Source organism: Miniopterus schreibersii, assembly GCF_964146895.1.
Source record: "Miniopterus schreibersii genome assembly, chromosome: 2".
Taxonomy (NCBI): domain Eukaryota; kingdom Metazoa; phylum Chordata; class Mammalia; order Chiroptera; family Miniopteridae; genus Miniopterus; species Miniopterus schreibersii.
Genome location: NC_138102.1, coordinates 33,834,737 through 33,861,404, shown reverse-complemented (window position 1 = coordinate 33,861,404; position 26,668 = coordinate 33,834,737). Strand labels below are relative to the sequence as shown.

General features: G+C 35.8%; 1 protein-coding gene across 3 annotated transcripts in view; it reads right to left on the bottom strand.

The window, feature by feature from the left end:
* The window catches only part of FGF14 (fibroblast growth factor 14), a 532,327-nt gene that overhangs the window by 76,786 nt on the left and 428,873 nt on the right, over window positions 1-26,668 (bottom strand). For all 3 annotated transcript variants that reach the window (XM_081127656.1, XM_081127657.1, XM_081127655.1), the window contains one exon: window positions 25,792-25,895. In XM_081127656.1, the coding sequence (XP_080983782.1) occupies window positions 25,792-25,895 (104 nt within the window). The remainder of the gene's footprint in view (window positions 1-25,791; window positions 25,896-26,668) is intronic.

Genomic DNA, 26,668 nt, shown 5'->3' with positions numbered 1-26,668 from the left:
GAGTTCACCACCTGGTAATCAATGTTATCATGAAGTTTCCACATTGAGGACTCGAAGGACATCTGAACTCTTAGGATGCAGCACAGTGCACCGAGGGCTACACAGCCGCATGGCCAACACTGATTTTTAGATTAGATCCATAATAACCATGCTATCCCACATGGATGGGTTTAATCCATGGATTAATTTAATTCCTTACATGCTCTAATTTTATTCCAGTTATGCTTGGTGGGTTGAGATAAAAATACCTCTGACTTTAAAACAGAGGAAGCATTTTAAAGAAATCTCTACTGATTTGTTTTGTTGCATTTATTTTTATACACATGCTCAGCAAAAGAAAGCCAAGAGTGGAGCACCACCCTAGATCTCTCTTACTTTTCTTGTTTTCTCATGTGAAACTCATTACTAGTGTCACACTGGGAAATATGAACACCTGATAGCAAACTAAGTCAAAGTCATTGAAACTCATTTGCGGTCTCTGCCCTTCAGGATCTACAATGTTGTGTTCCTGGTGACAAATTCAAACCTTTGCTATTCAACCCTTTGCTATTTATCTCTGAGCTGAGACACAGATCTAATTGCAGCTGAGTATTGACATCCATGGCAAAAAAAAAAAAAAAAAAGCAGAATAAAGAAATAATGTTATTACCATCCAAAAGTTTTTGAAGAAAGCACAAATAAAGTGAGTTGAAAAAAGAACCAGATAGCTTGCAGCCAGGCAGCTTATTATACGTCCTTGTGAGGGAAGCACCTTTAAAATGCAGGTTTCAGGGAGCAGGGAGATAACAACTTTGATGGCATTTGTGTGAAATTAATTCTATGCATATGTCATTTTATAAGGAAAAAGAGGCTTTGCAGATGTGATCAAGTTAAGGATCCTGATATGGGGAGATTATCTTGTATCATCTGGGGAAGACCTGAGTTCCATCATATGCCTCCTGTAAAAGAGACAGAAGGAGGCATGACACACAGAAGGGGAGGGAGTAATGCAACCATGGAGGCAAATAATGATGTGATGTGGCCACAGGGGTGTGGGCAACCACCCAAAATCAGAGGAGGCAAGGAACAATGAATTCTTCTCTAGATCCTCCAGAAGGAGTGTGGCCCTGTGAGTACCTTCATTTGGGCTCATATCGCACTTTTGGCCTCCAGCGCTATGAGAGAATAGATACCTGTTGTTTTAAGCCCACAGGTTTGTGGTAACTTGTTACAGCAGCCACAGGAAACTAATACAGGCAGTATTGGTCAGATGGGGAATTTAGATGTTTAAAGGGAAGTCACTAAATCTAGGAATAAAAGGCTTGAGTTAGTAATTTCTGAAGAGATTTTTTCAGACCAGCTTGACTTTTTGGAGGAAGAGACAAAACAACAAGAGAAAGCAGGATGAGCTACAAAATGGTTGGCATTTTTTTTAACCACAAAAATCAAGAGAACTGAAGAATATAGTAGAGTAAAAGCAAGGAGACTTGGATGGCTGCTGAGACTGAAATTATACCACCCTCCCCTACTATTGTGCACCCGGGAAACAGGACCACTGCTCCACGATAGTGACATTAAGGAGAGAGAAATTGCACGCACTTTTAAGTAAACGGTAAGATATGGAGCCACAAGAATTCTTGAGAGAAAGTTGTAGGAGTGGTGTGGGATGAGTTTATATCACAAAAATTAAGACAAAGAAGAAATATTGGAGTTTTTCATAAAAGTTATTCCATATTCTTATAAAGAATGTTTCGATGTCACTGCCCCCCTGGGGTTTACTCACAAACGCTGGTCAATTTTGTGTAAGTAAATGAATTATTACTTTGCCTAAGCTCATTGGCACCATTGCCAGAACAGGACCACAGACCAGGAAACAGGCTCTGTCTAGGAGGAGGCGTCTAGCCTAGTGTCCCCCAATCCCTCAGGATGGCCGGGTCAAAGCCAGTTTGGCAGGAGGTAGAACCCTTCCACACAGTACCCAGACCCTTTTCTTACACCTTCCCAAATAGGCATGACATTAAAAACTTACTCGTTTCTAAAGCGTAAATGCAGACACGACTCTAAACTATTTTTATACAAAAATATTCTTTAGAATGGAAGCATTTTTGTAATAAGTGTCTATAAAAAGACAGATGATTAGCAAGTTCTACTGCTCTTCTCTATATATTTTCCTTTTAATTTGTGAGGGGGGAAAAAGAAGGATTCCCATTTAAGAAACATTATCAACTGTGTTGATTGAATGGTTTCTACAGTCAAAAACTATTGACTGCTTGGGGATACAGAGATAAGGTTCTCATTTCTCAAAAAATATATACAGCCTATAAGTTTTGTTAATTTATAACTAGAGGACTGGAAGACAGTCTCTTGCAAGTTGTTCAAAGACATGAGATTCTTGCATTTTTAAAAGGACTGTATATAAAATTGCTAAATATGTACCTATATATGTAAATGACATGTATATATATCAATTTACATATAGTCACGTGCCACTTAACAGTAGGGCTATGTTCTCTGAAATGCATCGTTAAGCGATTTCATCATTTTTTGAACATCAGAGAGCGGACTCACGCAAGCCTACATGGGACAGCTACCACTGTCATTGTATGTGCTATAGTTTTATGTGACTGGCAGCACAGTAGGGTTTTTCACCACAGTCATGTGAGTAATACATTGCACTATGGCATCACCATGTTACTGGGCGATAGAAATTCTTCAGCTCCCTTACAACCTTATGGGACCACCATCATACTATGTGGGGCCATCCTTGACCAAAATGTTGTTATGTGGAACATGACTGTACATACTACATTATAATGTGTATTACACGCATCTATATATATATATATATCAGTAGGCGAAACTGTAGACTATTTGCTTCTGGTTGGCTAGTTTGCACACTGTTTAAATCTGTATGGAATTCATCATTACCACTGATTTAATTACAACTTAGCATCTTACCAATTGCCATTGAAATTCAAACCCTGTTGTTGTGTATTGTTACTTAATTGTAGACTTGGGGTATTTAAACCTATGCTGAATGCCGAAGTTAGCAAACCTCCTAAGCTGATGAATGCACTTTGTAATATCTTGATATAAATCCAAGAAATTTAATGGAATGTTCTTCCAATCAAGATTGCAGTCCTAATTCACACATATTCAAAAGAGAAAAACATAGCTAATTCATTTTTCGAACCAATAATATATTCCCCCAGTGATCAAACAATTACCACTAAGCAAGGGTATGACATACAGGTTGAAAGATGTAAAATAGCAGAACTGGAAGTGAGATGTTAAAGTGTTCCTAGCAGATTCCGATATGTAGGTAGCACAGCTTTATTTGACATACATTCTCTCTGATTTTGCAGATTCACTCATGTTAGTGAACAATGGCCCGTTATCATGTCGCAGTGTTGATCTCTAGGTACTTTCCACATTTGCATCAAGGCAGTGTTATAATCTAAATATTTGGGAATGTGGTATTTTAAAGATGTCTCTTTTCACAAACAAAATGAAACATTCCAAGTAAAACAATAAGTACAGAGCTGGCAAATATGTGGGGATTTATGACAATAAGTAGGCATTACCTGAAAAAGATAATACAGGCTTTTCACTGATTCGGAATCTATTTATTAAATGAAGTCAAAGGTTTTTCAAAATACCCACATAAATGTACTAAATGGTAGGTGTTATGTGTTATTTTCAACACTGAAATAAGGATACTGAGTATCATTCATCATGAAGTAGGACTTCGAAGAAAGATCTGGGAAAAGAACTGAGTACTTTTAAATCTCCATTCTCAACAGAACAACCACGTGAGATGTGATTCTTTCAGACAATTCGAGACAAAGCAGGACTGGAAATGTATTGTAGAAGGCAGTCACTCAGAACCTCCTAGATGTCAATGGTGATAAGCCACAAATATGTATAAGAATAAGGAATATGTTAGGGACCTAAATATACTGGTTAAGATGCCCTGGAATCACAATTTTCTTGCTAATCTTGATCAAGCCAAAGTACATGTGTAACATTCCTGTAAATAGTATTCATATTTATAAGCCACACATGGACTAGACAGAAAATATTGGTTGCTGTTCCCACAGGGAGAATGAAAGTTTAACTATAATGGCATATATACATTTGGAAGCAAGACAAAAATTTTGGTTAATTGTGACAAAGAATTGCACTGAAGTCATTTATGATAAACCTATATATTCAGTATATCTTAATGTTTCAAAATAAGAAACCTTCAAAGTTTGCCTTTTAGATTGATGCATTGGGATTGGCAATAAATGTTTCTGAAGATACATGAATAGTGTTGCTTCTACTCAGCCTTCCTGGGGGGGGGGGGGGGGAAGGTGTATGAGAGATTTATTTTGCCTTTTTCCAAATCCTCGATGTTAAACAAACTACTTCTAGATTAACCCAGCCACGTCAATGTAGAAAACAAACTTTTTGACTCCAAAAGAATCATAAAGCATTACAAAATCAAATATGACTACACAGAGACATAATAAAGTTTTCCAAGCTTATAAGAGTATGATAGAAAGGAGAATATGATACACAGAATATGATACACAGATAATGAAAAAAGTAAAAGAAATGTATGGCATTCTTCCAGCATGTCATAAACCAGCCACCTAGGTGATAAATTTTACTACTTCATTCAAAGGTTCCTTTGGTTTGGTGTCTCTGCCACTCCCTCTATGCACCAATACCACTCTACATTAGCATCTAAGGGTCATAAGGACAGTGATGTATGACTATTTTTGTCACTACTGTATCTTCAACATGAAGAACAGTGCATGACATAGTAACTATATAAATACATAAACTATAAATGAATAAAACACTTGGTGAAGTGAATGAGTGAGGGAATACATTTCTCTGTTTCAAGTCAAATCTGAACATACAGATTGCACATGCTGATTTTCAGAAATATATGTTTCATCATTCATGTTGACTCAATAAAAGAAACAAGAACTTACTTTGACTTGCGTAACTTCCTGTAACAAAAGATATCTGAAAGGTTAAATTGTTTTTCTTTTTTGTGGTATATAGTCAATGGAATGTTTTGTAGAACTATATTTAAATGAGCCCTGGGTGGGTGGCTTAGTTGGTTGGAACATGGTACCATACAACCAAACAGTTTCGGGTTCGATCCCTGGAAGGGGCACATAGGGGAGGCAACCGATTCATGTTTCTCTCTCTCTCTCTTTCCCTTCCTCTCTCTCTAAAATCAATGCAAACATATCCTTGGGTGAGGATTTTAAAAATCTATATTAAAATGAACATTGTCTATCTAGTCATTTAGGATGACAATGGATGAATTCTATTCATGCTCCATTGATCAAAATATGACCCCCCCCTTCTCTCTCTCATCATAATGTAGGCTGTCCTTAAGAAACCCAGTCCCACCTCTGACTGATCTTCTATTTCACATGCTCATTGCTGGGGGGCCCGGGGTTGGGGGGAGAGTCATGCTAAGTGTAAATATTGCCAAAATAAAACATATTCAGAAAATCCTTTGAATATTTATGGTTGTCCAAATACAATGGTTATTCATGATCTTAATTACCAACTAAGTTAAAATGTCTATGACAGGTAACCTGGTCCTATCTATCATCTATCCATCATCTATCTATCTATCTATCTATCTATCTATCTATCTATCTATCATCTATCATCTATCTATCTATCTATCTATCTATCTATCTATCTATCTATCTATCATCTATCTATCTATCTATCTATCTATCTATCTATCTATCATCTATCTATCTATCTATCTATCTATCATCTATCTATCATCTATCTATCTATCATCTATCATCTATCTATCTATCATCTATCATCTACCTACCTATCTATCATCATCTATCTATCATCTATCTATCATCTATCATCATCTACCTATCTATATATACTTCTACTTTTTAATCCAAATATAATTTTTCCATTGATTTTTTTTTTTTTTTTTTTTAGAGAGTGGAAGGGAGGGAAGAGGGGAGAGAGAGACACACACACACACAGAGAAACATCACTGCGAGAGAGACACATCGGTTGGTTGCCTCCCACAAGAGCCTGGGGGTGAGCCTCTAACAGAGAGACAGGAATCGAACATGTGACACTTTCACCCTTGGGCCAATGCTCTACCCAATGAGTCAAATCAGCCAGGGCTCTATCCATCTATTCTAATTGAATAAATCAGTTACATCAAGTAGCTCTTATGTAAAATACTGACAGTTTACATTTATAAGGACTGTATAAATTTTTATATGTTTATAACAAAGGAATCTCATATTTAAACCAGAAGAATCCATAAAACACCAAAAACCCTTATCTTGTTGGTTCATCGATTTCTTTATGGTAAGATTAAACATCTGAGTTCACATTCTTTATCAATAAAAAAATCAACGCTTCATATTAAAAACATTCAGTGAAAGTCAATACAGACCTCTATGAGTACACTATAAACTACCAAAGTTAATTAGAGATCCAAGGAATATTCCCCAATTATTGCCAGCTGAGACCAATAAAATCTTTTAGGTTCCAAATGTATCAGCCTTGCATTTCAGAAAAGTTTGCAGCAAAATATTCAGCTATAGCCTGCCAATTGTTCTTTGAGAAAATAAGTAGTATAGCTCTTTACCATATTTTAAAGGAACATCAGATTATTTCATCATCACATATTTGAAAATAAAATATGAACAGTAATACTATATAAAATACACACAACCCAAGTTATCCCATTTAACCAAATATTCATTGTTTTTCAGAAATATGTACTTTAATATTAATTGTTTTAAAACACCAGGGCTTTTGAAATATTTTTCTAAGAATTTTCCCAACAGTAACACTCAAATGACCTAATTTGCAGAAAGGTGGACAAAGAATTTTAAAAATCTTCCCCATGTGCCCCTCCCCCCCAAACCAAAAAGGAAGAAACAGAAGAAAATATAAAATACCTAATGCTGGGTCAAGGATTTACACTAAATCATTCTCTTGATTTCAAAATATTTCTTTTTATTTTCCTGAATTATTTATTCATTCTAAACTATAAAATCAATTAAGAAAACTCTTTGAAGCACTGTCCGCACATAAATTATTTTGGGGACATATAAAGTATATAAATAATGTGTTGGGAATATTAAAGTGAAAAACCATACATTTTTGAAATGGAAATAACCTTATACATGAAAGATCCTCATTTTGCAAAAACATAAACAGCAGTACCTAAAATTTGCATAGCACTTCACAAATTACAGAGTACTAGCAGGTATTATTAGCTTATCCAAATCACAACCCTAAGAGACAGGTAACAAAAACTACCATTTCACACGTGAAGAAAGCTCAACTGAGAAACCTGTCTAGAGAGAAAATTGTTAGGCTTTAGACTTCAGGCTTTAACTTGAATTTTCTGAGACAGAGTTTAAAAAGCTTACCCCTACACCTCAGTAATTGATTAAACACTGCCAGGCTATTTAGTAGCATATATAAAATTACAAAACACCTCTGTTATTTCACATTTACTTAATTCAAGTGGAGAAGGCAGTGGAAAGGAGAATGCTGAGTGTACTTGTGAACCTACACAGACTGAATAAACACAGATAGAAGTTAAATAAGAAAAACAAACAGTGCCATACATATTTATACCTAAATCATGAGTCACGGAAGCGGGGGCAAACCTAATGATAGAGTCAAAATTTCTTGGAAGAAAACATCACATAGTAAAACCAATGGTTATCATATTTTAGAGTATGCAAGTATCACCTAAAGTACTTCTTAAAATACAGACTACAAGATTCCACACCCATCTGGAGATTCTGATTCAGTTGGTTTGGATAAAGTTTAAATTAGTGGTGCCCAAATTTTTCTATACTTGAGGATTGCCTGGGCTGCTTTTAAAAATCCCAATGTCCAGGCTAAACTTCAGAGCAATTAAATCAGAGTGCAGGCTAGGAACCACACATCAGTATTTTTTGTTAGTATTTTTCTCATGGATTAACTCAAGATTACTATTTAGATGTATTTATTTTGAAGACAAATGAGAACAATACATATCATTACACCAATATATTTTGAAATCTAGTCTGATAAGAAACTTCATACTAACTCTGTTCATGTTCCTTAAGAAAGAAAGAGAGGGGAGGGGAGGGGAGGGGAGGGGAGGGGAGGGGAGGGGAGGGGAGGGGAGGGGAGGGGAGGGGAGGGGAGGGGAGGGGAGGGAGGAAGGAAAGAAGAAAGAAAAAGAAAGAAAGAAAGAAAGAAAGAAGGAAGGAAGGAAGGAAGGAAGGAAGGAAGGAAGGAAGGAAGGAAGGAAGGAAGGAAGGAAGGAAGGAAGGAAAGAGTGAACATGGCCAGGTGTGGCTCAGTGGTTGAGCATCAACCTAGGATCCAGGCGATCAGGGTTCGATTCCCAGTTGGGGCACATGCCCAGGTTTTGGGCTCAATCCCCAGATGGGGGTGTGCAGGAGGCAGCTGATCAATGACTCTCTCATCATTGATGTTTCTATCTCTCTCTCTCCCTCTCCTTTCCTCTCTCTGAAATCAATAAAGATATATATATATGTATATATATATAGATAGATATAGATATATATATCTATATATCTATATATCTATATATCTATATATAGATATATATATCGGTGACCCTGCCCTGAAACTTCTCTCAGTTCTTGGTTCTGTTAGATGACGGCTTCTCCGAGAGGAGACCTAGAGCCAGAGAGCTCCCCCATGACTCCTGGTTGCCTCTTGGATGCTCTGCTCCTTCCTTGACAAAGATTTTGCTCCAGGCACAGTGATTCATCCTGAAGCCTGAAGCCAAAATGTGCATGGAAATCACTATTCGAAGATTAAAGTTTATATTTGAAAGCAAAACATTGGTATAACTAATGAGTGCTTATGCAATGAATTTTAGTTGCAAGGTAATCATATCACCTTCAAAAGATCGCCTGGAGGTAAAGGTACGTTTTACCCTCTGCTCTTATAAGGATCTAAAGTAAATAGGCAAGAAGTTGTCATGCTGTGCAAAGCAGACCAAAAATAAAGCCTCTGCATAAATACACACGGGCATAATGTGATCTTAAACTAAGCAGGCCACTCAGAAAAAACTGTTTTTCAAAAGAAACAGCAACTAGTGCAAGTGATTTTTACCTGTTTAACACACCCAAATAATGAGAAAGTTGGTAAAGAATGCCCAGGGGAAATACCTGCGCATATGCATCATCAACAAGGCAGAAGCTTATATTTTCCAATTGTTTTCAAAGATTTTTTTTTTTACTTGTCTACTGTTAGAGCCATAGGCAGATAAAACCTGGGGTATCTATTTAAATTACTGAGGAAGCTTTGAAAATTATCAACACAAATAACCATATCCCTTTCCAGGCCAATTATATCAGACTCTCAGGTGATGCAGTCAAATATTAATATATGTTGCCCAAGGTGGAGCTAAGGCTGAAATCCAATACTTTAGATTAACATGAAAGATATAATATTAACAATGGTATATATCTATTAATAAACATAATCTAAACATTTTAACACTTCTCTATTTCTCTGCATGGTGCAGTATCCAACAAAACCTACAATTTTAATATTGTGTTTCAAACACTTTTATGAACTTTAAATTGAATGCAAAGTTAGGTTCTCTTTGGTTCATTCTAGCAATAATGGCCCATGAAATACCATGTGAAATTTACCTTGCAGCCCATATACAAAGATACACAGAAAATCCTTGGGTTTTTACTATAAGGAAAATAAAAATTCAGTATATGAAGATGATATTTACAAATAAAGAGAAAGATAAAATTATGACACTCAGAAAAAAGGTAAAATTCCACTATCAGGGATACCAGCTTAAGAAAGATCCCAACAAAGTGAAAGATGAGTTCAAGGTAGTCTCAAAAAACATAATTTGGATATAAAGCTTCAGCATAGGTTTTGTCTACTGTGGTTTCCCAAATACTCTCTTTTATTGTTTAATCTCAATTATAGTTCATAGCCTATTAGAGAAAGTCCTTGGAATATGACGCATGATTTAGAATATCACTCCATGTATACAGACTCAAAATGAAGAAAATGTAATGTTTCTTCTAAGCTTGGAAAACCCAGCATATCATCCTTTTGTCTAAAGAAATTAGACAAGAACCTGCTCGTGGGGACAGTTGGAAGAGGGAATAAAGTCAATTCTACTCCCGAATAACAGCTGATCCGCCACTGACACTGGCAGTTTAATAAATACTCGTGACTCAACGATCAATGAAGACATAATTGAAGCAAAATCAAGCCTCACTCACTCTCTTCCTGGCAAATGAGAGAGAAAAAAGTCCTGAAATGTAAGTACCAGTTCAATTAATTTCAATGTAAAGTGGACACCTGCTGATCTGTCATATCAGCTTAGAGAAGTACTGACTATATCTATTTTAAAAAGGATTCTAATGGTGTAAATTGTGAAATAATTTGCAGTTTCTCTATTCTTCTATTAAATTAACAAAAATTAAACGGTGATTTTATATATGTCATTTATAATATATCATGGAGAAGCAATTCTCAATTTCTTATAGCTTATTTTATTACTTGAAGGCTTCTCTTCTCATTACTTAAAATCTTAAGTATCTTTTTTAAAATATGCTTTTAGTTTTTATTTTAGTTTTTATTTTTAAAAAATATATCTTTATTGACTTCAGAGAGAGGAAGAGAGAGGGAGAGAGAGATAGAAACATCAGTGATGAGAGAGTCCTTGATCGGCTGCCTCATGTACAAGTCCCTGCTGGGGACCAAGCCCGCAGCCTGGGCATGTGCCCTGCCTGGGACTCTAACCTGGGTCTCCTGGTTCGTGAGTCAACGCTCAATCACTGAGTCACGCCAGCTGGGCTTAAGTATCTTAAATGTCAATTATTTTATTTTCCTCACTATTTAAAAATATTTATGAATGTCTTTTCAGTGATATATAATAGCTCTCTTGTCCACTAATATAATGATTTACTTTCTAGTAATGTGACAAGCTCCATTATGTAAGTTTGATTTATAAGATGCACATTCATAAATTGATAGTTAAAAGAGGCACAAAAGGATATTATAGAAATACCAAAAAAAAATCATAGATTTAAGTCAGAATTTGCCACTTGAATTTAAACCTTTCCTTCATAGTAGCAAATGTCGTGTTTTGTACATGTATACAACCAAGTAGGTAAAACACATAGGTAGTTACATACATACAGGAGAGAGCATGTTCTTCTCAAACGGCTTATACATTCTGCTACCATAGCCTTAACTATCCAAACCTATCTATATCCAGAGACAATCAAGACTATGTGCTTCTATGTTTCAATAAATGTCCTTACCATAGTTTAGTAGTTTTAAAATTGTTATCTCTAGAGAAAAGATGGATTCATACAAAAATATCATTATCAGGGCATTTATCATCTGGATCTCCTTGTATTAAGGAGTTTACTCTTTCAAGTGTGGGGCTGTTTAGGATTTCAAGTGTGGCGCTCAAGCAGAAATCCTCCTTGGGAAATATAATGGATTAATTATATTTTCCAGTATGGATGCTATGAAATCAGGGAAGTCCAAAAAATTTGTAAAGAGCATGCATCCAATTGGTATTGGGGATGCAAATAGGTATCTTTGTCATTGTAATAGCTATCCTTTGATTTAAAAAACAATCTTATGTGGCATATACAATAGGGAGCAATAATAAAAGGACACTGACATTGCTTATTTTATTTTTTGGAAGCTTTACATGATGTTATCCAGTCTGAACACACTGTGGGCATGGTATATGGGGGGAGCGGCTTAGCAGGAAGCACCCCAGCAGGCCACCGACTGGACTGGATAAGTTAATCCCATCCATATTCTCTTATGCTAGTTTCAAGACATCAAAGATCTGTATGAATGTTTTTAGAGAATCTAAACTGCTTTCCAAGTCAAAGAATTTATAAGTAGGTCCATTTAATTTTTTTATTTTTATTTTTAAATATATCTTTATTGATTTCATAGAGATAAAAGGAGAGAGAGAGAGATAGAAACATCAATGAGAGTCATTGATCGGCTGCCTCCTGCAATGCCCCCTGCTGGGGATCGAGCCTGAAACCCGGGCATGTGCCCTGACCGGGAATGGAACCTCAATCTCCTGGATCATAGGTCGAAGCTCAACCAGTGAGCCATGCCCAGCCGAGCAGTAGGTCCATTTTAAATTAAATGTTAGCTAATAGATTTGTATTTTAACATAATTTACTATTAAGCATACTATTTACTCTTAAGCATAATGCAAAATCCCATCATGTTAAATGCAAACAAATTAAGCATCTTCCGATGAAGTCATGAAACCTAAGACAGGACAAATGTTCAGAGAAGGAAGGTAATTGCCAGTATTTATTAAGCATTGTAATAGTGAAGATTGTCAGCAGAATTAGTATCTCAGAAATCAATAGTGACCTTATAACAGTTGCAGGGGGGCTGGGTTCTCATGACTCCTACTTCAGGACACACCTGCCATTTTTATCAATTCTCTCTCTGAATCAGGCCTCAGACTTTGTGTTGAAACCAGTGAATGTTTTGATCATCTGAGGGCCCTGAGTCACAAATGCAAGAATTTCTGCTGCTCCCACCTTTTCTACAGCAACTCCAGAAAGGTGTTTTTATGCATGTGGAAAAAATATTCTGTCTTCATTTATGTAAACCATGTGATTACTGGGTGGAATTAACTAAGTGTACATAAAGTTAAATATATATAAGTGTTTAAGTATTTCAAGTTTTTTGGGATATCTATCTGTTTATGGTAACTCAGAGTATACTGTTCTTTTTGAGTACTTTTAGGCTTATATCTAAACTTCTCTGAGGAACCTTGGATGCTAAATGAGAGAAAAAAGGAATTAAATTCTCCATGGTGCTATTTTTTTCCTGTCTGTCTTCCAGTATTCCCCTCTGCCCTCAGAAAGCAGGCATCATGGTTGTTATGGCATCTTCCTTTCATCTTTGAGTCAATTCTCTCTTTCTCTACTCTCTTCATCTTAATAACACATCTGGGACTTTCCTCCCCTCTTGCTTATCAGCACATTAGCAATTCTTTTTATAAGGTTGAGCTTCACTTTTCAGTGTTATTATCTGTGAAATATTAGTCTTACAAATGGTAAATGGAGCAATAAAGATGTTCCTTCATGCAGAACCCCACAGGGCAGGAGTGCTGATAAATTAAATAGGTCAAATTCAGACCCAGAAAAGTGGGTGGATGAATAAATGTCAGAACATGTTCAGAAAGCCAAAGGGTAATTGCTACTGGATGACTGGGTAGGAGATGTTGAAAGTACTCTGTGGAAAGAAAGGGGTCGTAAAAGAGAATTATTTCAGTGTAAAAAAAAATGGTGTTCATCTCTACACCAAGTAAAGAAAAGGAGAGAGTTGAGGAGAAGAAAACAGAGGTCAAGTAAGCAAGTCTTGACCATTGTAGCTTGAATTGCAACAAGCATCACTAAGCAAGTCGTATCATAGTTTATTATTTTGACTGAAGCATTGTTTATTCCCACCGCATCATGTATGTCAATACTCAAATCAATTACAAAATAACTTCAAATATAATTACAGTTAGGGTGACCATATATTGGATTCTCTAAACTCAGACAAATGTAAGCCACTAAAGAGGGCATTGTTAATGTTTATACCAGAACAACTTGTGTGAACCAGAACTGAGCAAACTAAAACAAATGGTTATCCTAATTATTATTCATCTACATGGAGACATATATAACTGAGGCTTTCAACAAATATGTACTACACATCTGTAATATGTTGGATATAAAATAGTTGAATCTGGCATTAGGGGTGACCAGATTCTAAAATTAGCAAGTAAGGCAAAATTAAATTTAGTCAAAACTATTCTTCAGTGCTTTTTAGGACTATAGCATTTTTTAAAAATATATTTTTATATATAGTTTTTTTTATACTGTTGTGTGTTTTTTAATCCTCACCTGAGGATATTTTTTCCATTGCTTTTCAGAGAGAGTGAAAGGGAAAGAAAGAGAGAGAGAAAAAAACAAAGATGTAAGAGAGACACATTGATCAGTTGCCTCTTGCATGCCCTTGGCCAGAATCTAACCCAGGAACCTTCAGCCCGCTGGTCAATGCTCTAACCACTGAGCAAAGCCACCTAGGGCTCAATAAAAATGTATTTTTTAAAATGTCTGAGATAAGAGAAATTCTTTTGTCATGTGTAACTAACACAACCTTAATTTGTAAAAGCAAAGTTTCTTTTAAAATTTAATGTTAGTCGAAATTCAGATGTGTTGGATTTTTCAATAAATATCACAACAGCTTTCATAGCCTGTTGCATGTTGGAAGCATTACCAATGCAAGCAAGGCCTTAAATGTTTGGCGTAATAAGTCTTTATTTGCACATAACTTAGCAAAGAACAAATGACAGCTCTAATCTGGTAGGAAAACGTGGGGAGCCATTCCTCTAATTATAACAGCTGGACAGGAAGCACCGCTGCTGGCACGGCTGAGAACAGGCTGCCAAAGTGGCCATTACAGAGACGCACGTAAAGGTGAGTGATTAACTTGAACACATCCAGAGGCAGAAACTAATTATGACTCGGGGCAGTGGTGAAGGTCACAGGGAAACAGAGGAACCGCATCAGAGGCATGCTGAGAGAGACAGAAAGAAAATCAAGGCTGGAAAGGGAACGTGACCATGTCAAAGGGTCGCCTGAGAAAGAAGCTGAGGCTCATAGATAAATGTCTGTAAGCAAAGAAAGAATGACATCAGAGATATTCATAAGGTACAAATAACATACGGTGTTTCAAGGTTTCTCGTCTGGGGATGTGGTGGGAGGAAGGGCAATAGATTGGGGGGTTCATGGGTCAGGTTGGCAGGCAGCTCTGACTTGCAGGCAGGCTCGGCTCCCTCTCACGGGGCCGTGCTGGTGCCTGAGGCCCGAGTGCAAGTGCAGTAGTGTGGACAGTGAACACGTCTGTCCAAAGTGCCAGCGATCTGCTCTGTATACAGCTCTGCATGTATTTCCAACAGTTCCCCACACTGCTCTGCGCAGCTCGCTTGAAATCCTGTGGGCTGCACTTTATCGAATAGGGGTTGTATCCAGTTTATTTGCCAAGCAAACACCCTTCATCAGTAGTGTTATCATGGCACCAAGACAGAAGTAGAAGTTAAAAAAAAAAGATTATGAAAAATAAACTAATGGTCCAAGAAGAACAATACAAAACTATATAATCTGATAATTTTGAAAATGTACCAGCCTCTGGAGAATCACTAACAAAGGAAATAAAAGTAGAAACCTGCACAAAGATTAGGTGTTTGACAAGTAACCTCATAAAGGGCCTTAGCAGGGAGGAAAATGGAAACAGTTTGAAATATTATCTGGACTTCCTCCCCCCTCCTCTTTAAACTTAAAGGGAGTTTAGCTGAACCTTAAGCAGGTGTTTCTCCTCTTCATTTTTTTCAATATTTTTTACAAAATAAAACACAGTAATATTTCATTCAGCGTGGCAATCTGGATATCCAGAGATATTCCTGATTGTTACACATACATTAAATAGGATGAAAATAATTCTATTTGCCTTCATGGTGACAGAATTATAATTATTAAATGGAAAACATACTGAAACCAACCTCACAGTAAATTTGAATAAATTATTTTTCTCATACTACATACGTATCAGCAACTTAAATACAGTACTAGTGTTTTCCTTGCAACTTTATCTCTCATGCAAATAAGAACAGAAATGTGGTTAACTTTTTAACAAATAATCGTTGTCAGGAAGATCCAGACATGTATCACAATTAAATAAATTATATTTTTAAAATCACCAATGTAATAAAAATAAGCATATCTTTTCATTAAAATAATTTAATCTTCACATGAAGTGATGAAATGCCATAGGACATACATTAGCGCAAGTTGAAATAAAAGTTTTACTGATGTCCCCCTTTTTCCCCCTCCACCCATCTACTGATGGGCACTTGGGCTGTTTCTAGATCTTAGCTATTGTAAATTGCACTGCCATCTAACTCATGTTTTATTTTTGTGTAATTAAATAAAAAATTTTAAATGTAAAAAAAAAAATTTTTACTAAATCAAAAGCTATATTCTCTTAAAATCTTCAAAACCACAGATGGAATCTCTTTCAATTAGTTTTCAAGCATAAATTTACAAGTAGTAAGAAGTAACCCTTAAAATCATTCATAAACTTTGTAGTTTTATTACACATTTATTTATACTCTATTGGCATTTTATCTAGTTTCAGGGCAAAACCAGATAACATGGACATGCTATTTTACAGTATCTGCTTTAGGAATTTTTCTAGGTCATTTCAGTGACAGAGTGCAAGCTATCTAACAGTAGCTGAAAGATAGTAATAACAATTGTAGTCAGGAGATTAAGAAACCCTGAGGTCGACCAATGAAGTGAACTAGGTTGTAAAACTTTTTTCTAAAAAAAAAAAAGAAGGAAAAGGAGAAGGGAATCTTACCTTTTGCGACAGCATGTGTAACAGAGAATGGAAAGCATATTACCTTCTTACCATATTGTACTAACCAGAATTAAATGTATTAACTCGCAAACTAACAAGTCTGCTGGGACAAAAACAAAAACCAGATTTTATGCTAACAACCTCTATTTTAGCCTCTATTTTAGTACATTGCAGGGACCAGCAGTTCCAGTTCCCATCCAGGTAGAAGATGACTGACCACAGAAATTCGGCTGACATGGAAGGATTCAACGTGCTGACACCAAGATCTTTGTCGGAACCAGCAAGAACACTGCCTACACATCTCAACTTCCCCTCACTCTCCTTATAAAAGCCACCAGCTTGACCAGAGATGTTAAGATGGCTTTTAGGACAGGAGTCTGCCACCTTCTCAGGTTGCTGGCACCTGAATAACCTGGAGCGTATTACGCTAAGTGAAAAAGCCAGTCAGAGAAAGACAAGTACCATATGATTTCACTTCTATGTGGACTCTAATGAACAAAATAAACTGACACAATAGAAATAGACTTATAGACACAGAGAATAGACTGACAGCTGTCAGAGGGGAGGGAGGTAAGAGGCCCGGTGAAAAAGGTAAAGAGATTAAACAAAGGAAAAAAAACCTCATAGACACAGACAACAGCAGGGGGATTCCCAGAAGGAAAGGGGGTGGGGGAGGTAGAAGAGGGTGAAGGGGGATAAATGGTGATGGAAGGAGGCTTGGCTTGGGGTGGTGAGCACACAATACAATATACAGATGATGTAGTATAGACTTGAACACTTGAAACCTATATAATTTTATTAACCAATGGCATCCCAATAAATTCAATAAAAATTTAAAAACAAAGAAAAATAATGACTTTAACCCAAAAGCTCTAGACTTTCTTTCTTATGGGCTTGTTTCATTAATAATTAGAGCATTAGGTAAGAGAGGTTATGTCATTTTTCTTCAGAACTCATTAGACTTCATGAAACGTAGAAAACCTTTATATCTGCAGGTCTCTTACAAGTATCCAAACTGTGTGAGCACTACTTTTGAAGAACCATGTATTTGAATGTAATATTTCTCTATTTGAGGTTATAAGATGTATACACACTCATAGATAAACATAAATGCCCTTTGAGGATATCACAGTTTTAGTCTTCCTACAGTTTTGAAGAGGGATCCTGAGATAGACAAGCAGAGAGGAGGAATAGCACCCACTCATTCCCTGCTAGGCCCCACTTCCTCGCTGGGATCTCTCTGCAGCAGAGGATGTGCCTGAGGAGGAGAGGGCTGCTCCTGGCACTGTGCCCACCAGGCCAACTGCACAGCTGGGAAATTCTGACTCGTTCTTAATGTGTATATGAGAGGCATGGCGATGTCTGCTGACCCAATGTAATCGATTGCCATCATTCTGCTAGACATAATCACAATACAGTATCTGAATATTAAAGAAAACATTAATTGAGTGTTTTATCTGTTGCTTAGAAAGCATTTCAAATGTCATTGTCATGTTATAAAAAGTTTTGCAGAATTCTCAAGGTCACCCAGAGGGCCCAAATGCTTAAATTAGTGCTGGTGGCAGTGCCAGCTTTCATTCAGTCTTCTCAGCTGGGTGTTTTTGCCTCTCATTATACCTGTCTACCTATCAACTGCACTCTGCAGTCCACCTAAGAAATGAATTATATAAGGCATTTGCCTTTGAAGAATTAAAAACAACTGGAGTGTGAAATATATATGTATATGTATACATATATCCTATACAATAAAAAGATAAATTTTATTTTCACAGTACTTCACAAATGAGTATGCAGAAAAATCCCTAAATGACAACTAAGAGAAAAATACCTACATGTACATACCAGAATATTAATTGCTATGTGTTTCCTTCTCATTGTATAATGAGTATTTCTTAATAGTTTGTGATTATAGAATAATTATACGCAAATACACACCACACAGTGCCCATAGTACAATAATTCTACTTTTCCCCAGTGGTAACATACCCATGTGCTCTGCATTTACCTCTTCAGGCTATTAAATGACCCTTTATAAACTCATTTTGAATTGGAACTAACCAAAGTAATTCAGTAATACATTAAAGATGACTCTGGGGTTTTGCGTACCCTACATCTGCAGAACGTGGGCACTAAGTTTCTTCACCTTTACATTGCTGTTTTCACCATCTCCCCCTCAAATGTAAAGTCACCTTGAGTAACTGATAGTACAATCTATCACTTTTTTTTTTTCCAGAGTAAAAAATTATTTCAAATGCTTCTAGGTAGAACACTATCATCACTATAAAATACAATCAGGTATTGAACAGAATTTGGCATACCCTTGGGTGAAGTCTTTGGTTTAAAACAATGATTGGAATATTGGATAATTGAAATTAAATGTTACAATGTGCCACATTCCGTAAATTTCCTTAGTCATACAAGGAATATAACATCTAAGTTATTATTCATAAAATTTTTTAAAGAACATGATATTTTGGTGTTGGTAGTTAATGGTTTAATGGTTCTGAGGAATTTCTAATTGACCTCAAAGACTGATCATCAGAAAAAAAATAAAATAAAATCAGGACTGCTTTTTGTGGCTCAGAGAAGCAAGGTATGACTGAACACCCTGAGATTTAAAATAACCAGGCATTACTGACATGGTTTCTTTTTTTAAAAAAAGATATTGTTATTGTATGAATGATGCACAAAAATTAATAAAAACTTTGTCTGCATTCAAATTCCTATAAGGTATTATTTGATTTTTTTTTTTAGATAAACACAGGGTAACTATTTCCCAAGGTAATTCTTCTGTCTACCCATTTCAGTGTGCAAGCCCTCTCTTATAATGTAATTTTAAATTAAATAAAGGTTCACTGCTCTTTCTCCTGGGTATACATTTGGCTTTGCTAAGTCAATAAAACAGTTTTTCAAAGGACTCCAACTGCATTAGGAAAATAGCTAACCCGTTTATGGCACCTGTGGACCAATTTCTTGATAGTTTCCTCCTTTATTTTAATATGATATTTCACATTAGAATTTATTACTTCATGAACCTTAAGAGAATTCCTCATACATCAACTCCAGGTAAGAGTTGCCTAGAGATCTTTGAAAAGTTTAAACGTTGATTTTTGTTATTAATATTGCTTGAAATATGGATTCTAATTGATATTAGAATAAAAACAATAAAGTTCAGCATAGCCACCATTAAATGTTAAGCAGAGTTATCGAAATTCTTCACACAAAGACAATTTTTCATTTCCTCTATTGATATCATTAATTTAGGGTTATGGGATAGAAAGCAAACGTCAAAATTTAAATAATCAATAATATAGGATATTCCATGGTATCTTCCAAAGTGACATAATGTTTTATCACTCACAGTCAATTTATTATGTAATAGCAGTAAAAACTTCTGCTCTGGTTTGTTAGGTTAGTACCTTTAAATACTAATTAATTGTAACAAGTTAAAAGTAAAGTAGGATAATGTTTTCTGTTTGCCCACATAACTATTTCTCCTAAATAGTGGCCTGGGGCCCAGCCTGTGGCTCAGTGGTTGAGCATTGACCTAGAAACCAAGAGGTCACAGTTCGATACCCAGTCAGGGCACATATCTTTGATATTTCTATCTCTCTATCCCTCTCTCTTCCCCTCTCTCTAAAAAAAAAAAAAATCAATAGAAAAATATTTTTAAAAAAATAATGGCCCAGGTCCAGGATAAATGACCAAATAAAATATCTCCACCTAGACAGAGATTTAGCAATTCCAAAGCCTCACAAAAATATCTTGTTTCCATTCAATCTCTGACTTTATTTGGCATCAAATAGCAAACAATTATGATGTCTTTGCTTGGGCTGGAACATACCTATTAACAAGTGACTCATCTCTCTTTATTTCATATAATAGTCAGACCCCAAAGCCCACATCTGACTCCAAATAAAACTCAAATAAGAGATCTACCACATCCTTGCTTAGAAGTGCGTTATGTACCCTTCCATGAACTTGCCTTCCAAACTGAATACATTAAAGACAATCAACATCAACCTTTAGTGAAACACTAAACAGCTGGGAACACATAACACCCTTTCAGAGGGTAGAGAAATCTTTCAAAGTTAGAATGCACTGTGCATGAAACTAATATCTATAGAAATTGTAAGTTCTGCGGGGCCAGGGGCCATGTCTGTTTTTCACCATTATTTCTCTAGGTTCTAGCATATGTTGCATCAATATTGGTTGACATGTAATATTAGAATGGAAATGTGGCCAATATTTTCAGTTGAATAATGGTCATCATTTTTTCAATACTACTATAACCCCAATACAGTTTGTTATAATTATTCCTCAGGAAGAAAGAAAACATGTTTTTATATTTTTAAGAATTATTTGATAAATTATTTTTCTTTATAATTCCCAAGTGACTAAGAAATGGGATGTAAATTATTGGGGCTATGTTGATGAAACTGAGAAAGACACCTAATTCCTTTATAGAGCAGACCATGAACTCAAAAGTCATGGGTTTTGAGAGTCCCTGGCAGGTAGCACACATGCAAGCCCAGTGCCAGAAGTAAGAAAAAGAATTCTCTAAAGGTAAAAATAACCAGAAATAAAATCCATTTTGGGTGAATGGTGGATAGCAATTTCAGTCATGAGGCTTCCCACATATACAAACAATTTTTAAATAGGGAGAATCCCCCCTCATTTTAGTAGTTATTAATTCTTGCTTTCATGTTAAATCTTATTTATCACTCACTGGATGGTATATTGGCCTTCTTAACATTTCTGTAGTTTATTGAAATTTTTATTCATAATTTTGAAAATGAAAACAAAGAGATGGTCATTCTCAAATATTGTTTATCTATTGCTTTAGGACTTAATATTTTGGGTAATTTTTAAATCTCCATATATATAAAATTTCACCATCTACCACCTACCATCCACCTCAAAAATTACAAACTTTTAAAAATTGAAACATTCTGATCAAACTTAGATTTTGTTACTACTTATTTTATAATGTTTTCAACCTAAAAAAAAATCAGAACAAAATTGCAAACTACGATAATATATTTTTCTTTAATACTAAAAGGAAACATAAAACCAAAGTATTTCATGACATTTTATGAACATATAGAAATAATAAAGCTCTTCCTTTAATGATCATTATTCATGCACTTGCTTTAAAATGTTCAAGTTTAAATGGTAGCAATATTTATTAGAAATCAAGTTTGATTTTTTTGCCCCAAGATTCTTAAGGTGAAGACATTAGCACTCACCTTATTAATGAAAATATGACCACACTAGAAGGCAGACATTACATGTCTGAGTGCTGTCTCTGTGAGTTTTTCATGCTCTTTCAGGAAAGGAATGTGTAAATAAGCACTTTTCTGCAATTCTGACTTGAGAGATAAACAGACTCACATCTTCTTTGCCAATACTTAATGTTTTTCAATTGTGGGGGAAGGGAGATAAGTACATGCATAATAAATATCATGAACAGGAGGGCACTCAAGGAACAAATTAATAAAACGTGATGGCAAAATTAATTTCACCTTAACATGAATCAATCAAGAATTCCAGACTGAATACTTCCTACCTTTCCATCACTATTAAAGAAGTGATAGGAAATGAACAAATATAATCATGGAATCATAGATTCTAAGGAAAGATAGAATCCAGCTAGTCAAGATTTACTCCAAATGATTTCCTTCAACTAGAATTCAAGGGGTTTTAGGTTGTTTGCTCATTTTTAAATCAGGAATTGTTCACATATCTTTGAAAGGCAGATTCCAGCATATAGGTAATAGAAACATTTAGAGCACCACTTGGAAACTAATATTCTCATAAATGCCAGCTGGTGGTAAAACAGCAAATAATGAATCTTTATACATTTTATGTACATTTCCCACCTCATCATTCAGAAAAATCAGTCAGACTAAAACCAGAATTTTAAACCACAGTATTAACTTAAAGCATCCAGGGAAGCATTTTAATTTAACATATGAGAAGACTGAGAGCCAGAGTCTGGGACATGATAACACAAGTATTGACTGTCAGATCCAAGATCCAGGTGTTATAATAAAAGCCCAAGGCTTTCCCCATTGTATCATCAGTCTCTTTTCCTTCCCTTTCCACCTTCCCTTCTTTCTTTTCTTATATCAGAAACACAGTATAGCTTCAACTATTCTTTATCTCTGGTTAAATAATGAATCATTTTCTTTTTCATTTCACATTTTTCTTCAGTGTTCAGAATTTACATTAGAAGATTTTCTTAGTCTTTCTAAGTCACAGGTTTGGAAAAGAAAAAACGAACTTGACTGTTCTTCACAGCACCACAAATAGTTTATAGTTGATCAAAATACATTTTCATCCTAAATACCATTTTAAACTAATTTTCTAACAAAGTGTTTCCTTGTCAGTTTCTGACCTGCAACGTTGCTGCCTTCATTCTATCTTCAAGCACACTGTTTATATCTGACACTAAATCTCTTGAGATTTATCTTTAAGGAACACTTTACAATCATTATGACCACAAATGAAATCACTACTGTCATATTAAAGAAAAGATTGCCCAGGGAACAGGCAGCTTCAGCCTAAGAAATGTGATTGTTTACATCTCAGTCAAGATAACTTTTCTGTCCTCTGAGGTGGAATTATCTGACAAATACATTTACTTGGATGGCAAGGGATTGTGAGAATTACTTCCTGAAATACAGAAGAATACATCTACCTTGAGTCAAATCACTAGTGTGATTTTTATTTCACAAAATTCACTTTGATCTGAGTATTTTATTGCCTACATTCTCAATAAAATTGGCCCCGTATTAGACATTGGTTTACACTACATTAAGTTGATGGTATTAAAGTGGGCATAAGCTTAAGACAGATTCTTTCATTTCCCAGACTTAAATCTTTATTAATTTTTTTTCCTTTAATCCTGAGCTTGACTAGAGTCCTCCTTTTAAAAAATTTACTCAGCCCGGCCGGGCGTGGCTCAGCGGTTGAGCGTCGACCTGGGATCCAGGCGATCGGGGTTCGATTCCCGGTCAGGGCACATGCCCGGTTGCGGGCTCGATCAATGACTCTCTCATCATTGATGTTTCTATCTCTCTCTCTCTCCCTCTCCTTTCCTCTCTCTGAAATCAATAAAGATATATTAAAAAAAATAATAAAATAAAAAATTTACTCAATTTACTCAAGATTACCTACTTGGGTTAAATGAGTAAACCTAGAAAGTGCTTAACACAGTGCTAAGCAGAGTGCACTATATAAATATAGCTATTATTATTATTTTATAAGTAGACATATTATTACATAGTATAATAATTTTAGTAGGCTCTCAGTAACTAATTTTGGAATAAGTGAGTGAATGTGGAAAAACATTCCTTTTACTGAAATATTTGAAGTTCAATTTTTATTACACTGAAATAAACAGAACACTTTAACTGTGGAGTATTAGTAAAAACTGGAAATTACATTTGATTTGTATCTAAGTCCTTTCCCTACAAGATGGCTGAGGATTCCAAGGTCCTGGCCTGGGCAGAAGGAATCTCTTAGGGTAGGGGCTGGGCGAATAGAGTGCCCCTTACCAGATCCTGGGTTCGGAGCAAAGATGAAAAGGGGAGGAAACCAAGAACTGCAAATCAGAGAATCAAGCCACCAAGAGGGTGATCCAGAAGCCAAGTAACTGTGGAATCAGGGAGGTGAGAGTATAAATCAACGGGTTAGAGAATATGCCTGAAGTTGTCATTGGGACAAACCCTGGGGCAGGTGCTGTTGCCAACAGGTCTGATTCCTGGGCAGCGAAGCCCTATTTCAGATGCTGAAGACCGGGCCAGGCAGTCGGTGCCTTCCTCCCCTCTATTCCTGCTGCGCTGCTTAGAGTGCACTGAATAGAACCAGTACTTATTTGTATTTTAGGCTAATGCACATACTCCTACTTGTACAACCTCATCGCAAAAAAAATATAAGGCATCTTTCTCGGAAGCAAACATAAAGCAAATATGTAAGTTTCTCCTGACATCAACATATATACTAGAGCACAACGTGAAAAAATCATCAATAGAAACCAACGACTAGAGACTATGGCAGATACTGAATCTAATAATTCCTAGCCATCTCGAAGATTACCTGGGGGAAGAGAAACGGAAATCACAGAATAAATGTCAAATCAATAAAATTGATTTGTATCTGAAATAAGGCATCTTTAGAAAATGATCTTTATCTGAACTGAGATTTTCCTCAAGGGGGATAGAGAATCTGGCTCACAGTATGTTGAATATTCATTTTATGCAACAGAATGCAATTTGCATAATGTGGGGCTCAGGTCCCTGTGCAGGGACACCTTCAGGAAATTCAGAAGGTTTCAAATTAACAAGAGCATTTTTCAGTTCACAACAAAAGGAATCCACAACTCACATTTTATTTTCTTTGACAGGATTTCCCAGATTTGTTAAAGAAAATATATCAAATTTTATGGGAGGTGCCAGAGAATGTTTCTGCTTACGTTCTGTGTGAGTGTGTGTGCTGGTGTGTAATGTTTGCATGTATGTTTACATGTAGTTTTTTTATGATGGTATTTAAGAACAACAGAGTTTTAAAGAATGCATAAGAAGATGGCATGCAACCCCAAATAAAAGCATTTTTCTTTGAGGCACCAAGACTTTAATCTATTGATTTTTCTCAAAGGATAGTAGAAAAAAGTCCTTTCATCTAAGTCTCTATTGCTGGAACCTGTGGAAGAAATGAATTCTAAGAGCACTCTAATGTATGTATACAGCACACCAGAATGCAAATAGTAAATATTTGTAAATAGTAAATATTCCAGAAGAGGTTATATGGCTGGAGAAGTGCTCAACTTCTACATGAACACAAAACAAGGAGACTCACTTAGAGTTAAAAGCAATAGACATTTTTATATTAGAAGTATTTTCCCAGTAGAATGCTTACACATTTTGAATTCTTATTTTTAAAAGAACTACTCCCTTTAAAACTTTCTCTCTTTTTTTAGAATTCACATTAATTCTGTTTCTTTTTATAAAATAATCTTTTACAAGACATTCTCTAACACAAGTACATTTCTAAATAGAAATAAAAAGATTCTATTAACATCAACTCTCTCAAAACTGCTTAATTTTCTATGAACTGGGTCACTTTAAAATATGCAGATGCACAATATCACTCTTCTGCTTGATATGCTGATATTAATGAATAAACAGCTCTTACAGCACTGCAATCAAGATAAAAAAACGGCAGAATCGATAGACACAGAACCTTCTCATTTTATTATTGCCACTGTTGTTACTGTGCAAACACTGGATGAAGGACCGATAACCTGGGCATGTTACTTACGGACGGGTAGAGGTAACCTTCTCCATTCATGGCTATGTACAACCCTGTCTTCACTCCCTGGATGGCAACGACGCGCAGGCCCACTGGTATGAGGTTGAACAGAGCTGGAGAGACAAACATGGTCTGTCACAAATGGGCAGAAAGAAGTAAAACACTGCCATCGCTCTCCTCTCATTTATTTTATTTAAGAAACATCATCTTTCTTACAACCTCCTGAGAAGTTCCAATTAACTAACTTTTATTTCTCTGTGTAATTAAGAAGTTTCTGCTAACAATAAAATTAGCCCTTGATCTTGAGTTTGTAGATCTTAGCAGTCTGTCTATAGCATTTTGAAGAGCTGGTGGGAACATGAACAGAATCAAAGCTGTAATTATGCTTCTAGTGCCACAGGCTCTGACGCCACTTACCAGAGTAATCAGCTGGAAAGATTCTCAAAGAGGAGAATTGAAGAAGTCCACGCTGACCGCTTATTCTGCTCCCTCATGCAGAAGGTGTGCTTAACCGTTGCAATGTAGGACAGGCCAGAGTTAAAAAGGCAATTCCAAAACTCAATTACTGTTGCTGAACCAACATGATATGCCAGCAGAGCCCAGAAAAGATGTGCATCTGATAATGTGCTAAATTTAGGAAGAACTAATCAAACTGCACGCAATGCAAATTTTAGAAAGACAATTTTCTCTATTAATATTTCAGAAAGCTATGAGTGAAAACTAAAATAAAAGAGAGGAAAATGCTCATTTTTTTCCCACCTTAGAGATAAAAATTCATTTGTTTTCATATGTTGTTTCTCCCCTTATTGACAAAGAAGTGTTTTTATGTATTTTTCACATAGTACAGGCAGCAATGTTATATTGGTTTTTAAAAAGCCTTAACATC